We start from the raw sequence: 18735 nt of genomic DNA on the forward strand, positions 1-18735 counted from the left end.
CATTTTATTATGTACAGATAATGTAGTAGCTGTTACTTGGAGTCCAATGTAACACAACAGATAACACAGTGATAACTGAGTACAGAAGCTGTACTAGATCAGTACATTTTACCTGCAGTCCCATGTAACACAACAGATAACACAGTGATAACTCCGTGAGTAAAGATTATGTAACAGATGTCACCTAGAGTCCTATGTAACATCACAGAAAACACAGTGATAACTCCCTGAGTACAGATAATGTAGTATATGTTACCTGCAGTCCTATGTAACATCACAGATAACACAGTGATAACTCTCTGAGTACAGATAATGTAGTAGATGTAACCTGAAGTCCTATGTAACATCATAGATAACACAGTGATAACTCCGAGCACAGGTAATGTAGTAGATGTAACCTGCACTCCCATGTAACATCACAGATAACACAGTGATAACTCCCAGAGTATAGATAATGTAGTAGATGTAAGCTGCTGCCCTATGTAACATTACAGGTAACACAGTGACAACACGCTGAGTACAGATAATGCAGTAGATATTAGCTGCAGTCCCATGTAACACCACTGATAACAGTGATAACTCTCTGAATACAGATAATGTAATGTTACCTGCAACCCAATGATAACACAGTGATAACTCTGAATACAGATAATATAGAAGCTGTTACCTGCAGATACCAGATAATGTAGTCGATATTACCAGTCCTATGTAACACCACATATAACACAGTGATAACTGAGTAATACAAATAATGTGGTAGATGTTACCTGCAGTCCTATGTAACACTACAGATAACATACCGTAGTCATAACTCCCTGAGTACAGATCATGTAGTAGATGTTACATGCACACCACAGATAACCCAGTAATAACTCCTTATAGTATAGAAAATATAGTATGTTACTTGCAGTCCCATGTAACACCAGAGATAACAGTGAAAACTTTCTGAATACAGATAATGTAATGTTACCTGCAGCCCAGTGATAACACAGCGATAACTCTGAATACCGATAATATAGTTGCTGTTACCTGCAGTCCTATGTAACAACACTTATAACACAGTGATAACTCTCTGAGTACAAATAATGTAGCAGATGTCACCTGCAGTCCTATGGAACACCACAGGCAAAATACTGTGCTGCTAACCATTAAGAATGGCAAATGACAAATTCAGCTTTGCTACATTGACCTAGATTCCATCTGTGACATCTTTAATTTTACTTTCAACACAATTTTTGGTTCAAATAATTGTACTGTAAAGCTCCAGCCTGGTGAATGTGTTCCCTAGACTGCAAGCCTTTAGGACTAGTCATCTCTCCACAGAACGGCCCCTTCAGCTGAACATCTGCCATAGGCTGCCGTCACACTGGCAGTATTTGGTCAGTATTTTACCTCAGTATTTGTAAGCCAAAACCAGGAGTGGAACAATCAGAGGAAAAGTGTAATAGAAACATATGCACCACTTATGCATTTATCTCCCACTCCTGGTTTTGGCTTACAAATACTGAGGTAAAATACTGACCAAATACTGCTAGTGTGACGCCGGCCATACACTGAGACAGTTTTCGGAAGCAGACGCCACAATCCTTACCAGGGTCTTGAAGAAGCTCATGACTGGGTGCAGCTCCGCAGGTGGCGTGTTCTGGGTTTCTTCGGATGCACTCTGCTCCTCTGCACTTGCTGCCTGGTCGTAATCATCTACGCTCTGCAGGGAGAGACAGATCCTGTTTATTCAGCTCAGCGCAGCCCTATTCCTTATTTGCCTCATTCCTCGCTCACAATCCTAATTCCTGTCATTCTTGATCCCACATAGGGCGAACAATCGGCCATTGTCAGCGCATTGTTACGGGCCATAATATATTCACAATTTACCAATGGCTCGAGTAACATTCTGTCCTGCTGAACAGAGCCGGCCACAGACATGGAGCAGGGCGCGCGGCCACCCAAACAAATCCCCTTTTCTTTTGCACAGTTCACCAGTTGCGAGATGGGACACGTGTCCAGGTTACTGGCTCAGGCTTCCTCAATGGCCAATTATCCACTGGCTACAAAGCGTCTTCCTTCTCTCATCACTGAGCAGAGTAGAATATACAGTGAAACTTCATTAAGACGACCACCAACAATTGCATTGAAAACTTTTTTCAGATACAGGAATGTATAGCTAAATCCCATGCTTCTCCAGGCTTTTGAGACGAGTCTTTAGCATAAGGCTCTATCTAAACATGGTATCCTTGTCATTGGCAGAAGGACTCACACTCTGTGTGCAAAAAATGTGTGCAAAGTTCCTCATGTTTTTACATGTGTAGCAATGATGGAGAAGCAAAGTGCATGGACAAAAGAGAAATCTAAATCAAATCAATGTTTGGTGTTGACCACTCCGTGCCATCTAAACATAATCAAAGCATCAATTTTTCTAGATACATTTCCACACAGTTTTTGAAGGAACTCTTTTGGAAGGTTGTTCCTAACATCTTGGAGAACTAACCACATATCTTCTCTTGAGGTTACTTGTGCAAATGCTTCATGTGACTTTAGACAGACTGGATGATGTGAGATCAGGTCTCTTTGTGGACCATATCATCACTTCCAAGACTCCTTGTTCTTTTTCATGGTCAATGTAGTTCTTATTGACATTGTCTGCATGTTTGTGGTTGTTGTCCTTTTGCAGAATAAATTTGGAGCCAATCAGACTCCTGCCTGATAGTATTACATGATGTAAAAGTGTCTGATTGTATTTCTCAGAATTGAGGACACCATGAATCTTGACCACATAGTAACATAGTAACATAGTAACATAGTTAGTAAGGCCGAAAAAAGACATTTGTCCATCCAGTTCAGCCTATATTCCATCATAATAAATACCCAGATCTACGTCCTTCTACAGAACCTAATAATTGTATGATACAATATTGTTCTGCTCCAGGAAGACATCCAGGCCTCTCTTGAACCCCTCGACTGAGTTCGCCATCACCACCTCCTCAGGCAAGCAATTCCAGATTCTCACTGCCCTAACAGTAAAGAATCCTCTTCTATGTTGGTGGAAAAACCTTCTCTCCTCCAGACGCAAAGAATGCCCCCTTGTGCCCGTCACCTTCCTTGGTATAAACAGATCCTCAGCGAGATATTTGTATTGTCCCCTTATATACTTATACATGGTTATTAGATCGCCCCTCAGTCGTCTTTTTTCTAGACTAAATAATCCTAATTTCGCTAATCTATCTGGGTATTGTAGTTCACCCATCCCCTTTATTAATTTTGTTGCCCTCCTTTGTACTCTCTCTAGTTCCATTATATCCTTCCTGAGCACCGGTGCCCAAAACTGGACACAGTACTCCATGTGCGGTCTAACTAGGGATTTGTACAGAGGCAGTATAATGCTCTCATCATGTGTATCCAGACCTCTTTTAATGCACCCCATGATCCTGTTTGCCTTGGCAGCTGCTGCCTGGCACTGGCTGCTCCAGGTAAGTTTATCATTAACTAGGATCCCCAAATCCTTCTCCCTGTCAGATTTACCCAGTGGTTTCCCGTTCAGTGTGTAATGGTGATATTGATTCCCTCTTCCCATGTGTATAACCTTACATTTATCATTGTTAAACCTCATCTGCCACCTTTCAGCCCAAGTTTCCAACTTATCCAGATCCATCTGTAGCAGAATACTATCTTCTCTTGTATTAACTGCTTTACATAGTTTTGTATCATCTGCAAATATCGATATTTTACTGTGTAAACCGTCTACCAGATCATTAATGAATATGTTGAAGAAAACAGGTCCCAATACTGACCCCTGCGGTACCCCACTGGTCACAGCGACCCAGTTAGAGACTATACCATTTATAACCACCCTCTGCTTTCTATCACTAAGCCAGTTACTAACCCATTTACACACATTTTCCCCCAGACCAAGCATTCTCATTTTGTGTACCAACCTCTTGTGCGGCACGGTATCAAACGCTTTGGAAAAATCGAGATATACCACGTCCAATGACTCACCGTGGTCCAGTCTATAGCTTACCTCTTCATAAAAACTGATTAGATTGGTTTGACAGGAGCGATTTCTCATAAACCCATGCTGATATGGAGTTAAACAGTTATTCTCATTGAGATAATCCAGAATAACATCCCTCAGAAACCCTTCAAATATTATTTGAATCCCTTATTCCATTTTCTGAAATACAGCCTCAAACGTGCCAGGACCCTCCACCATGCTTGACTGTTCTTGCTGACACTTCTTATTGTACCGCTCTGCAGCACTTTACGATTGTACTGCTCTACAGCTCTTTGGTGAACATTCTGAATTTTCTTGAAGCCAATTATTTCGCATTTTGACTCATCAGTCTGGAGCACCAGCAGCAACTTTTCTGAACACCAGTTCCTATGTTTTGTGCATAGTGACCACATCAAAGGTATGGTTAAACTTCGATCTTCCAAGAAGAACACTTTTGGACAAACTTTTCTGAACATTAGATGGCTGTAAGTGGGTCCAACTGGTTGCTGAGAGTTTTGAGCTGATGGCACTGCTGAACATCTTCAGATTTTGAATGAAAGTAAGTATGTGTCTTTCATCTGCTCCACTAAGTTTCCTTGGCTGACCACTGCAACTACAGCACTCAATGTTGCCTATTTCTTGGTGTCTTCAATGCTGAAAAATACAGGCAGATACTTACTCATCATGCAATACCATCAAGGAGGCATCTGACTGGCGCCAAACTTATTCTGCAGCAGGACAACGACCCCATACAAACAGCCAATGTCATTAAGAACTATCTCCAGAGTAAAGAAGACAAAATGTTTGGCACAACTTCTGTGCTGAATTACATAAAAAATGTGAGCAACTGAACCGAAATTTGATGCTTTTGATGGCAAAGAGTGTTCACATCAAATATTCATTTTATTGAAATATCTCTTTCATTTACTTTGAGTCTTGTTAATTGCTAAAAGTAAAGTATTAACACTTCTGCCTTGCTTGCCTTAAGGAGGTAAGTCTACACAAAGCGATGCAAATGCCCATGAACCATGACATGGCAATAAAATGGTCAGAAAGACTACTTTAGTTTATCGTACATGCTGTCATTTGTTTTTATAAGTTACACTATAGCTACATAAACTCACTTTCAAAAGTGCAAACTTTACAATTTACTTGTTATTAAAAATCCTCTCCATTCTCAAGACCAGAGAGATTTTTACTTCTATACTTTACAGCTCTTTGTTTAAGTTGTCAGCCACTGCTGCAGTCATATGTGTATAGTCTCCTAGACAAAGAGTGCAGGGCTTACAAGCTCTTAGCTATAGAGCTTGCAAGCGCTGCTTTGGAGCTGTCTGGATTGCTTGATCCAGCAAGAGCACACTCCTCCAATTCTACAGCTTCTTTTGCTTGCAGCATAGGAAAAGCGCACAGATAGGACTAGCGTCCGAACTGTCAGTCTTCAAGAGCACACTGCCCACCTGGGCAGGCAGGAAGAAGTGAGCACCTGAAGAAGACAGAAGGCAAGACAAACATTTAATTCCAATAGCTCATCATAATGCACAATTCCACGTGCTTTGGAGATGGAAGTGGCCCCCTTACTTCTTGAGCTCATGTTCAGCTGCACAGGTTGATCAATGGTAAGTCTGCCCATGAGTTTATATTGTTATTATATTGCACATTCTGAAAAATTAAAGCTGATATCTCAATAGTTGCTGTCACTTGCACCAGTTAATATACTGTATGTGCAACGGTCCACCTCATCCATGTTTATATTGCACTTGTGAGAAGGTATAGGTCTCCCCGTCTCTGTGTTTAGTTATTGTCAGGAAGGAACACGAGTCCTTCTCGTGAATCCTCTAATAAATTTTATAGCAGCGATCATAAGTCCCTGGCAGCTGCTGGATTTACCGCAAGCGGCCATAAATGTCATTATCACTATAAACTCCACAAACAAGTCCAGCGCCTTAATCTCTGCTGCTTTCCTGCCTTCACTGCCCTGCAGATGGTAGACTGGGGATTACAAGTTTGTTTATTATAGACTTGACACTCTTTCATGTACATTGTATGCTTTGGAATTTTCATTTAAAGAGACACTACACCTGTAGACTATCTGCTCCCTGTTTACCCTGCAGGTAAGTGTACTCTATTATTCCATGTTTTGATCCATTTTCCTAACTATAGGACACATAAATCGTTAATTATTCCATTATGCTAGTTTATATCTGTAACAGACTGGGTGGTGGAACCACTGTGCAGTGATCCAAGGAGAGCCTGGAGGGGTATGACTAGGTGGCTCACAAAATCTGACCTCAGGTGCACGGCGGCAGACGATACCATGATCGAGGGAGGCGGAACCAGGTGCTACACCAGGAGTGACCTCAGGTGTATGGCACCTAACCCCCAAGGGATAGGAGGCAGGAATGGCCCGGAATGATAGACAGGCAGGCGTGTATGGCCCATAGTCAGGCAGGAGGGCATACAGTAATACAAGAAATGTGACCTGAGAACTAGCAAACCTGTAAGGCTAAGTTTACATTAACGTTCAAGGGCTTTGCAGAAGGCTGCGTACTTCCTCCGTTAAGATCCGCCTACTTCTGCATACTTCTGCATGCGTCCTGCGTACCTATCTTTAACAAGAGCAATCCAGAGTGACATTAAATAATTGACAGGTGGCCTTCCGGAAGCAAGAAGTAAACTGGATGCCACTATCCGAGACAATAGGTTCTTCCTTAACCTCTGCAGGACCTGGCAGACATCCCTTCGGTGTAAAGGCAGATCAGGAGAGGACACCAAGATGTCGTCTAGGTATACTAGCACACACGAGAAGAGAAGGTCCTGGAAGATGTCGTTCACCAGTTCTTGAAAGATGGCAGGGGCATTAGAGAGTCCGAAGGGCATTACCCAATACTCACAATGGCTATCTTGGGTATTAAATGGCGTCATCTATTCATCTCCTTGACGTATACGGCTCAGGTTGTATGCTGCGAAGGTCGATCTTTGTGAAAACTCGTGAACCCTTAAGTAGATTGAACAACTCGGAGATGAGGGGTAGAGGGTACTTATTCTTGATAGTAATTTGGTTGAGACCCATGTAATTGATACAGGGTCACAGAGAACTGTCCATTTTCTTCATGAAAAAAGTAACTTTTTCCAAACGGGGAAGAAGATTTCCAGATAAATCCTCTGGCAAAGTTCTCTTCAATATACTTGGACTTGGCATGGGTCTCAGCCTTTGACAGGGGATAGATTTGACCAGGTGGAGGAGAAGAACTTAGTAGAAGGTCAATAGGACAGCCATATGGCCTATGAGGTGAAAGAGTCTCGGCGTCCTTTTTATCAAAGACATCCGCGTACGTCCAGTATGCAGCAGGCAAGCCAGGTAAATTCACATGCAGAAACCAGGGTGGGTCAAGCAGGATTAATAAGAATGGAACATCTCTCGTGGCACTCCTGGCCCCAACGGAATACTTCTCAAGATCTCCAATCTAACACTGGTTCATGGCAGGCCTAGAAGAATTTGGTGAGACAGGCCTAACAGCACGTAGAGATTAACCTTCTCCGAGTATAGCATTCCTACTCAGAGTTCTATATGCTCAGTCATGAATCAGATGGTTTCAGAAAGGGGTTTTCCGTTTTCTATCCACTGAATAAGCCACCAATGGTTTGGGAAGACATTGGGATGGAAACTTATCTTGTCCCACTATGGCCTGTTGAATGAGGTTAATGGTGGAACCGGAGAAGAAGTAGGCCAGCTTGAAAAAATGTATGCTATCACAGGACATGGATAATGATGAAGAAGAGTGATTTTTGCCCAGGGTGACATCTCCAACAAATCCTTGGCTCAGTTGTTTCCCAGTCTCTCTGGGCAGGAGCAGATTACATGTTTAGGACTGCCACAATAGAAGCACCTTCCCTCGGATCGGTGGACCTCCTGATGATGCTTGGTCATCTTCATCTGGTCTACCTGCATAGACACAGGAGAGGGTGCCGGAGCTGAGGTTTGCTGCATGATTTGTATTTGAAAGGTAGGAGCCAGGCGTACATGTTTTCTCTTGCGGTTCATCTCCCTGGAACACTCCTGAAACCTGATATCTATTCGTGTTGCTAGAGACACCAGGTCTTCCAGTGAGGTGTGAATATCACGTCCGGCCAGCTCATCCTTGATTTGCCCAGACAGGACTTCCCAGAGCCTAATTATTCCAGGAAAGTTTTGACGAGAGGGTGCTGAAACGTTCAGTGTACTGGCCCACTGAGAGATTTCCCTGGCGCAGTTGAGGATAGAAGATGCTGCTGAGAACACTCAGCTGGGTTAGTTGAAGACCTTACTGATGGCCTCAAGAAAGGACTGAAGGTTTGACTCTAAAGGATCCCCTGTCTCCCATAGGGGTTAAGCCATGCTAAAGACTCACCAGTGAGGCGGGACATAATGAAGGCCACCTTGGCCTGATCTGAGACAAACTGATGAGCCAAGAGTAGCATGCACTGATTAAAGAACCCTTGACATTGAGCAGGGTCACTGCTATTGCATGGAGGATCAAACCGATTGGGTCTGAAGCCAGGTACGTAGCTGGTAGACTGTTGATGCACATCCAATACTGTTGCAGATTGGGTACATGCGGATGTGGCCGGAGTTGTCAGTGTGTCTAGAAGAGTGTTAAACAATCAGTAGATTTGGGTTTCAGTACCATCTGTATGCTGATGACACCCAATTATTCACTTCTGCCCCTGATATCATGCCTGCCTTTTTAGAAAACACCAGTGATTGTCTTACCGCTGTCTGCAACATCATGTCCTCCCTCTATCTGAAACTGAACCTGTCAAAAACTGAGCTCCTTGTGTTTTCTCCCTCTACTAACCTACCTTTGTCTGACATTGCCATCTCCGTGTGCGGTTCTACCATTACTCCCAAGCAACATGCCCTGCCTTGTGGTTATACTTGATTCTGAGCTTCCATTCACCCCCCACGTCCGATCACTGGCTCGCTCTGTTATCTGCACCTCAAAAACATTTCTAGAATTCTACCTTTTCTTACTTTTGACTCTGCAAAAACTCTTACTGTTTTTCTCATTCATTCTCATCTGGACTATTGTAACTCTCTACTAATCGGCTTCCCCCTTACCAAACTCTCCCCACTCCAATCTGTCCCGAATGCTGCAGCTAGGATCATATTCCTCACCAACCGTTACACCGATGCCTCTACCTTGTGCCAGTCATTACACTGGTTATCCATCCACTCCAGAATCCAGTACAAACTTACTACCCTCATCCACAAAGCTCTCCATGGCTCAGCACCACCCTACATCTCCTCTCTGGTCTCAGTCTACCACCCTACCCGTGCCCTCCGCTCCGCTAATGACCTCAGGTTAGCATCCTCAATAATCAGAACCTCCCACTCCCATCTCCAAGACTTTTCATGTGCTGCGCATTCTTTGGAATGCACTACCCAGGTTAATACGATTAATCCCCAATCCCCACAGTTTTAAGCGTGCCCTAAAAATGCATTTGTTCAGACTAGCCAACCGCCTCAACGCATTACCCTAACTATCCCTGTGTTGCCCATTAAAAAAAAACATAATCAGGTTCCTCGCATCATGTTCTCATACGCTTTATGCATTTAATAGCCCTCTGTGTCTGTACTGTTACATATTTAGGCTGTTAACTGGTTCATGCAGCTTTACATGAACACCCGATTCTTACACTATGGCTGGTCCGAACAACGAAAGCATACAGGAATATGATCACTGGGACCTGAGAACTAGCAAACATGTTAGACACAGTATACAATGTTACACAGGCATCTCCATGCAGGTGGTGGTGATTTAAAAAGTACTTGTCTCCCAGCCATTTCCTGGGGACACTTTAGGACAGGTGTGTCAAACTGCATTCCTCGATGGCTGCAAACAGGTCATGTTTTCAGGATTTCCTTGTACTGCACAGGTGATAATTTAATCACCTACACAAATAATGAGTTGGTGATTAAATTATCACCTGTGCAGTACAGGGAAATCCTGAAAACATGACCTGTTTGCAGCCCTCGAGGAATGCAGTTTGACACCCCTGCTTTAGGATGCTGCATGCGCAGCCCCTTTAAGAAGGGGGAACGTTCATGCCTTAAGCACATTGCCTGGGGATCTGCACACTGTGGGCATACCCCAGACATCAGCAGCAGGAGAGGAGGGAGGAAGTGCTGGACACAAGCGGAGAGTTAGTCGGCGACTCTGCCGATGAATGGAGGAAGAGGGCAGAGACACTGGCGCTACAATATCCTATATCTCCAATGCTGAGAACTATATTTAGCAACCTAATTGAAGGGAGCATTATTGGCAGGACTAAATACACATTAGTTTTGCCAAAGCAAGTGTAACGTAGGGATAAGGACTGTGGGAATGATGGACAGGGACTGTATGAACCATTGGTGGACACAGACAGAAAAGGGCCCCTGTTCAAGAACAGTATATAGGCCCTTAGCAGTCCAAAAGATAATCATAATGCAAAATTACACTTGCTTTCGAGGTAGAAATGGGACCCTTGCCTCTTGGGCCCCTGTGTGGTTGCACAGGTTTAACCAATGATATGTCCTCCCCTGGTAGGAACGATGAATGGGGGCCCATCTAAGGTGGCTGTTATGGAAGTCCATGGCATACCATAGCTCTCTTTTCGTAGTCAATGGCATGCACTCACATACTGCGCTGCATGGAGCTGAAATCCGGGAAGAGATTGGAGAGTCTCTTAAAGGCCAAGGTCACACTTGCGAGTTCAATACGAGAAACTCGCACGAGTCTCTTGCATCAAGTCCCGGCACTATGTAGGTGGGTCCGGAATGACAGCACCCTCTACAGGACTACTAGGTGTAGCGGGAATCTGCCCAGCTCAGCCTGTCAGGCATTGTTGGAGGTGCTCCTATTGACTCACAGAAGGTGCTTACAGAATTCCAGATGGAATACTTCAATTGGGCTGGAATCCCACCTTGACCAGTCTGGGTATTTGTGAGGGCCCCAGGCTTTGCTGCTGTATGGGCATGCATAAAAGGTTTTGAAGGCCATGTACTTGAGGATCTCTATGGATTGTTTGAAGCTCCCTGACTAGTGAGTTTTGAGGCCCAGGTACATGTATTTGTCTGTTTCTGTAAGAGTGCAGTTGTTTATCTCAAATAAAGGACACTGGTCCGATTTTGCCTTTCTCCTCTGGACCACCATGATGTTGGTTTTCTTTGTGTTGATGAGTAGTGCCCATCTACAACTTACAAAGAATGGAGCATATAGCCCTATACGGTAAATGTCCAAGACACTGAAGATATTAATAAAACAACATAAATTTTGTTGAATCATGATTAAAAGACAAATACAGTAATTCAAGATAGTGTGAGGTGAGGATACAAAAGACGACCTAGAGGTGACATCCGGCCAATGCAATATACATGTATAGAATTTTCGTACAATCTTCCAATTAGATCAGTGTGTACAACATCTATAGTCACAGACTTCATTGTACCATGTCTGCTCATTTGTGGAATGTATGCCCATAATTCTACATAATGCCAAGAATGTGCATACACAAGAACCGAACTGGTACAGAAGGTAATTAGATATTAAAGCTATTGGGAGAGAGTCAGGAGAATCAAAGGAAAGGAGAAAGAATATATGGTAAGACTCCTTCCTTAAAGTGCAAAGATGTGCAGGAAAAGTCCATGCAATGCATACCCATATTGGGAATATGCAGAATTTACGTAAAGGACAGTGCCCAAATGCACGTTTCGCGTGTTGGGCTTCTTCGAGGGGCAGTTTGGGGTAGTGTACTGTGCATCTATTTATACACCTCATTGGGCCCAGGTGTCGGTAATGCACCCTTTGCAGTCTGGCGGCGCATGAGAGGCCGCCTATGGTCACTTCCGGTCATCCAATGACAGTGTGGGTCAAGGAAAAGTTTCCTGTGACGTCAGTGACCCACACCGTCATTGCCTGGATGCTTTTAGAGACACGAGCGGAGAGGGACTGCACAAGCATGCACACCCCACGGCGGCCATCTTGAGAGAGGGCAAATAGTGTGGGCAATAATCCGGAAAGACCAATAACAAATCCTGAACAGAGGGTAAGATAAAAGGGAGAAAAAAAGGAGAGAAGGGAAAGGGGATGCAGGAGTGGAAGAAAATGACAGGAGGGAACTGCATGTAGGGAAAAATATAAAAAAAGAAAAAAGGAAAAAATATATTGAGGCGGTACAGGAGCCAGTGTATGCACATGTAGAGAGAGGATTTAAACCAGATGGTCACTGAAGCGGATAATCAAAAAAATGTAAATATATACTGTATATATACACACATATTGCATTATTGTCGATCATGACCATATATAACGTCATAGAAGTATCTGTATGTAAATACCATGATACTGGTTTTCTTTGCGTTGATGAGTAGTGCCCATGTGGAGCTGAATTTCTCTAAGATTTTCAGCTTGTCTTGGAGGACTTTCTTGGTTTGCGATAGCAGCAGTAGGTCATATGCATACAGAAAGAATTTCACCTTGACGTCATGGAGTCTGAGACCTGGCGCTGCAGAGGATTCCAAAGCAATGGCCACTGTTGTGAATTCTGTTGTCAAGCTCCCTCCTGTGGTCATGAATGGTACTTTGGCTGGTTCTGTCCATGGGGCTGCGGCTTCTGAGTTTCCTTCCACAGGTGACGAGGTTAATTCGTTAGCTGGCTGCTCTATTTAACTCCACTTAGATCATTGCTCCATGCCACCTGTCTATGTTCCAGTATTGGTCTAGTTCACTCCTGGATCGTTCTTGTGACCTGTCTTCCCAGCAGAAGCTAAGTTCCTGCTTGTTTTTCTCTGTTTGCTATTTGTCTGTCCAGCTTGCTATTTTGATTTTTGTCTTGCTTGCTGGAAGCTCTGGGACACAGAGGGAGCGCCTCCGCACCGTGAGTCGGTGCGGAGGGTCTTTTGCGCCCTCTGCGTGGTCTTTTTGTAGTTTTTTGTGCTGACCGCAAAGTTACCTTTCCTATCCTCAGTCTGTTCAGTAAGTCGGGCCTCACTTTGCTAAATCTATTTCATCTCTGTGTTTGTATTTTCATCTTTACTCACAGTCATTATATGTGGGGGGCTGCCTTTTCCTTTGGGGAATTTCTCTGAGGCAAGGTAGGCTTATTTTTCTATCTTCAGGGCTAGCTAGTTCCTTAGGCTGTGTCGAGTTGCATAGGGAGCGTTAGGAGCAATCCACGGCTATTTCTAGTGTGTGTGATAGGATTAGGGATTGCGGTCAGCAGAGTTCCCACGTCTCAGAGCTTGTCCTATATTATTTGTAACTATCAGGTCGTTCCGTGTGCTCTTAACCACCAGGTCCATTATTGTCCTTACCACCAGGTCATAACAGGCCACCTCATTGATGTAAATGATCAAGCGTGTTGGACTTAGGTTGCAGGACTGTCTGACGCTGCAGCTCTGCTGGAAATAAGCCATTCTTCTCCCGTTCACCCTCAGCGGTTCTCGGTGTAGGAGCATTTGAAGGCATCGTAGGTCTTTCCTTGTGGGAAAATTGATGATCCTATTGTTCAGGATGCTGTTGAATAGTTTTCCTAGGTTGCTGCTGACACATATGCCTCTGTAATTGGCAGGGTCCTACCTGTCTCACTGTTTTGGATTGGTGTGATGAGGTCTTTGTTCCAGGTATGAGGGAAGTAACCGACACTCACACAATATTAAACAGTTTAGCTATTACAGCCTGTATCTCTGATGGGCTGTATTTCAACATTTCTTGTGGGGTTCCAGCCAGGTAACTGGCTTTTCTACATCTTATGGAAGCGAATATCTCTGTAACCGGCTGTAAGGTGATTGACGTATCCAAAAGGTGTGGGAAATTTTTGTTTTTTCTCCTCCATTGCCTTTTAATTTTTACGTTACCTTTTTCTGTTCTTGGCTTAGTCCTTCCTTTGTGATGTCTTTGTAGAGGTCTTTGAAGTACTGGAGCCAAATGTTGCCGTAGTGAATATGGATATTGTTTTTCTTGCTTTTTGTGCCCATGTGGTTCCATAGTTCACAGAAGGCGTTGTTTTAGAGGGTGTCTTTGAGTTGGTTAAGTCTAATAGAGATGTAACTCTGCTTTTTCCTCCTGAAGATGGTTTTGCACTGCCTTTGTATGGTGTCATATGCATCATTCAGACCTGGGTAGTTGGGTTCTCTGTGTTTCTTGAGTGAGGCTGTTCTCAGGGTCTTCCGTATAGCTTTTCATTCTCTATCAACCATTGATCTATTTTTCTTTTGGCCTCTTGTAGTTAATTTTCTTAAGGTTGGAAAATCTGACCATGATGTAGAATATATCATTGAGTTCTTTTGCACCTTGACTCTATCCTTCTGGGTTAGGCTTGAACTCATATTTGTAGAAATGGTGAAGCATCTCCTGTATTTCGTGTCTGCTGAGAGCCTCTTTATATTTTATTGGCAACGTCATGGACCATTTATAGGATGGAGGCAGGCTGAAGAGGTCACTCTCCTGAGGCTTTTGTGTGGATGGTTTTGTTGTAGATTTCATTTACAGAATAAGTTGGCTGTGATATGAAAGGTATGTTTGTGGGGTGACTATGAAGGCGCTGATAATTGCCAGATTCATATCTGTAATGGCATAACCTTCTACATTCCTTCCTATATGGGAGTTTAGTGTACACCTTCCTAGAGAGTCTCCCTTGGTGCGGCCATTAAGTATATGAAGTCCTTAACATCTACATAAGTACAGGAGCTTTTTGCCACTTTTGTTGACTGTCCTGTCATTTAAGTTTCTTTCCATGTGTACTGAGTTGTGGCCATCAGTCTCTGCTCCAAATATATAGATGTTTCCATCCATCATGAGAAAGTCTTTATCTCTCCCTGGTCTTCCATTGAGGTATCCAAAGATTAGAACTTTGCACAAGGCCTGATAGTCAGCAGGTTCTCCTTGTAAGATCTCAAAGCTGTCTGGATTGTAGGGTGATTCCGGTGACCGTATGTAGGAGGCACAGAGGTAGACATCTATCTATCTTATATCAATGTACTTATTTTTCTCTTACATCTTACTATGTTATTTATTTATTACCTATCTGTCATAGAGAAAAATTTAAATCCATACGACATCTCTAGAGAGGAAACATATCACCTTTACATTGAACATATGGGATTAAATATAGCTGGGGAAGAGAGAAAGAGCTGTCACTTCAACCTTTATAGGTAGGACTCCACATTGAACAGATGGGGTTAATTATAGCTGGGAAAGAGAGAAACTAATTATAACTGGGGAAGTTAGAGAGCTGACATGTGAACTTCAATTGAAATAGGGGCCTCCTCCAGTGACTAGGTAATTGCAACATTACATTTGCTCTGGGAAAAAGACACCAAGACACTGAGAATGATTCCTTTATACAAAGACAGAAAACTACACTTCCCAGGCAAGATTCCTCTGATCACGGCTTCCAGACCTTTCAAAGCCAGTGGTAAGTGATGAATATTGGGGTTTGCATAGCCCTGATATTTGTGGGAGAGATATTTTCGGCATTGTAGCAAAGGGACGAACATAACCCATTCATTCACATCACTGTAAGGCCAGCAGAATTCCTCCAATTTAATATTGGTCCAGTGGATAGTGCTGTTCATGCCATGTTTCATCTCTATATAAAGGGAAAATCACAATAAGAAACATAGTGACAATATCTTCCACCTGGGACCTCCGGGCAAATATATCCTCATAAAATTCTAAAGGACCTAGCACATCCCACAACCAGCCTCACCAAAGGGAGGTATTTGGGCGTAACCTTGATCTAATAAAAAACATAATTTGGGTTTAGTCATTTGTCAGTCCTGGAAGATACAGCTTCCTGTAGTTCTGTCTCTTTTCCTAAGGAGTACCTCCCTCTGCTAAGCTTTGAGACATTCCAGTGACATCAGATTTAGTAATTCTCTTTTGCTATCCCTTTTAGTTTATGTAATTGTATAAACCGTATTGTTTTGTTCCCATTTTGTATTATCTCTTTACCTTTTTTATAAACACTTTCTATCTATCTACAGGGCCGCCATCAGGGCATTACAGCCATCACTACAGTATGGGGCCCGATGAGCTGAAGCAAAAAGGGGGGCCCGCACACGCTGGCAGCCCGGTCTGGGCGGGCCCCCCTCTCTTTGCTAATGCTCATCGGGCCCCTGGGATATTTTGTTTAAAGCTGCCGCAGACCAGATACATAACAACGCTGTGGTGATTTAAAGTTACACCTACAGCGTTGTTAATGTATCCGGGAGAGAGAAATGGGCACTATACCTTTAATTTGCGGGCCCTGGTGCATCATGGTCCCGACGTCACGTTACACACTGAGCTCATACACACTCATTCTGGAGGAGTCACGTGTGGCGTGTGTTGTCGTCGGGCGGGCTGAGGCACAGGCAGAGAGCAGGAGAAGTGAGGAGACTGCATCCAGTGAGAAGAGGCTTCGGGTGGCTGCATCTGCCGGTGCTAATTCAGGTCTCTCCTCCTCCCCCCTGTCTGGCAGTTGTGCAGCTCTGTGCTCTTAGTCACGGAGAACTGTCACTCCAGTCCTGTTGGACACAGTGGGGGCAGAAAGCTGGACACAGTGGGGGCAGAATGTTGTACACAGTGGGGGCAGAAAGCTGGACACAGTGGGGGCAGAATGCTGGACACAGGGGGGGCAGAAAGCTGGACACAGTGGGGGCAGAATGTTGTACACAGTGGGGGCAGAATGCTGGACACAGGGGGGCAGAAAGCTGGACACAGTGGGGGCAGAAAGCTGGACACAGGGAGGGCAGTAAAGCTGGACACAGTGGGGGCAGAATGCTGGACACAGTGGGGGCAGAATGCTGGACACAGTGGGGCAGAATGCGAGACCCGGGGGCAGAATGTTGGACACAGTGGGGGCAGAAAGCTGGACACAGTGGGGGCAGAATGTTGGATACAGTGGGGCAGAATGCTGGACACAGTGGGGGCAGTAAAGCTGGACACAGTGGGGGCAGAAAGCTGGACACAGTGGGGGCAGTAAAGCTGGACACAGTGGGGGCAGTAAAGCTAGACACAGTGGGGGCAGAATGTTGGATACAGTGGGGGCAGAATGCTGGACACAGTGGGGGCAGAATGCTGGACACAGAGGGGGCAGAATGCTGGACACAGTGGGGGCAGAATGCTGGACACAGTGGGGGCAGAATGCTGGACACAGTGGGGGCAGAATGCTGGACACAGTGGGGGCAGAATGCTGGACACAGTGGGGGCAGAATGCTGGACACAGTGGGGCAGAATGCGAGACCCGGGGGCAGAATGCTGGACACAGTGGGGGCAGAATGCTGGACACAGTGGGGCAGAATGCGAGACCCGGGGGCAGAATGCTGGACATGGGGGCATGGTTGGAGACATAGTGGGCAGAATGGAGACATGGGGCATGATTGGAGACAAGTGCCAGGATTTCAGACATGGGGCATGGTTGGAGAAATAGGGGGCAGAATGGAGACATGGCGCAGAATTGGAGACAGATCGTGCAGGATCATGGAGCAGGATGGATACGATGGAGACAGATGGGGCAGGATGGAGAGATCACATGAGGCGATCATATGGGGCAGGATGGGGATATCGTATGGGACAGAATGGATACTCATGAGGGCAGGATGGGAGAACATATGGCTGACGCCAGGAATGAGACACACGGTGGCCAGGATGGGGAATATTATTACCATAGGGGCTAATTTAGGGATATTATTACTGCAGTGATGTATTTATTTTATTTTTTAAAGACACGGTTTTAAATGGGGGGGGGGTGGTCCTGTTACTGTGTAGAGTGACACTATGTCGCCTCTTTTTCTTCATGTGGTGTAATGTAGAAGTTGGGAAAACTTAAGTAATGTATTCTACAAGCAGAGCTCGAGATAACTGTGTTATTTCCTGCAGAGACGAGTCCTGGCTGGATGAAGTGATGGCGGTCTGGGCTGGATGAAAGATGAAGGACTTCAGCTAGAGACGTCACTGGTGAGTCAGTGTGTTACCTATACACTGACACTATACACTGTATACAGATTTCCTGTGTATAATGGCACTTATGGTGATAGTATGGTGCTTTTTTTTAATTACTGATCAGAATTGTAGTATTCAGTCACTATGTGGTGGTAATATGTGGTCTGGACATGGTGTTGCGGTATTTGTTCCTTGTATGTGATATTATTCGATCACTGTGGCAGTAATATGCGGTCTGGACATGGTGTTGCGGTATTTGTTCTTTGTATGTGATATTATTCGATCACAGTGGTGGTAATATGTCATCTGGTCATGGTGTAGCGGTATTTGTTCCTTGTATGTGGTATTATTGGTCATTTTAAAAATTGAAAAATAAATAAAAATATACCTAAATTGTATTGCATATTTTAACAAATATTTAATAGGTTACAGTAGAGTAAGGCCCGGCCAAAAGTGTCTACTGTGTTAGGGCTTGTTTCCATTTGCGAGAAACATGTCCGTGTCTCGCATGTGGAAACGAAGCTCTGGTGCCAGCACTCCGGAGCGGAGCGTGCGGCTCCATGTGTTGCTATGCGGCCGCACGCTCCGCTCCACAGTACCGGCGCCAGAGCTTCGTTTCCACATGCGAGACATGGACGTGTTCCTCGCAAGTGAAAACAAGCCCTAATGGTGGCGGCTTAAAAAATCTTTTGGCCAAAACAAAAGCTTCCGGCTATGTATGTGATCTGGTGATGGGAACTGTCAATGTGTGATAGGTGAGAAGTGGAGTTTTTCCAAGAGAGAGCGGTGGGACTGTGGACA

General features: G+C 44.4%; 1 protein-coding gene across 22 annotated transcripts in view; it reads right to left on the reverse strand.

Moving 5' to 3' along the window:
- BCAS1 (brain enriched myelin associated protein 1) overlaps nt 1-18735 on the reverse strand; it is a 197315-nt gene that overhangs the window by 80584 nt on the left and 97996 nt on the right. For all 22 annotated transcript variants that reach the window (XM_069750917.1, XM_069750908.1, XM_069750906.1 and 19 more), the window contains one exon: nt 1592-1705. In XM_069750917.1, the coding sequence (XP_069607018.1) occupies nt 1592-1705 (114 nt within the window). The remainder of the gene's footprint in view (nt 1-1591; nt 1706-18735) is intronic.

This window comes from Ranitomeya imitator, chromosome 2 (genome assembly GCF_032444005.1).
Source record: "Ranitomeya imitator isolate aRanImi1 chromosome 2, aRanImi1.pri, whole genome shotgun sequence".
Lineage (NCBI taxonomy): Eukaryota > Metazoa > Chordata > Amphibia > Anura > Dendrobatidae > Ranitomeya > Ranitomeya imitator.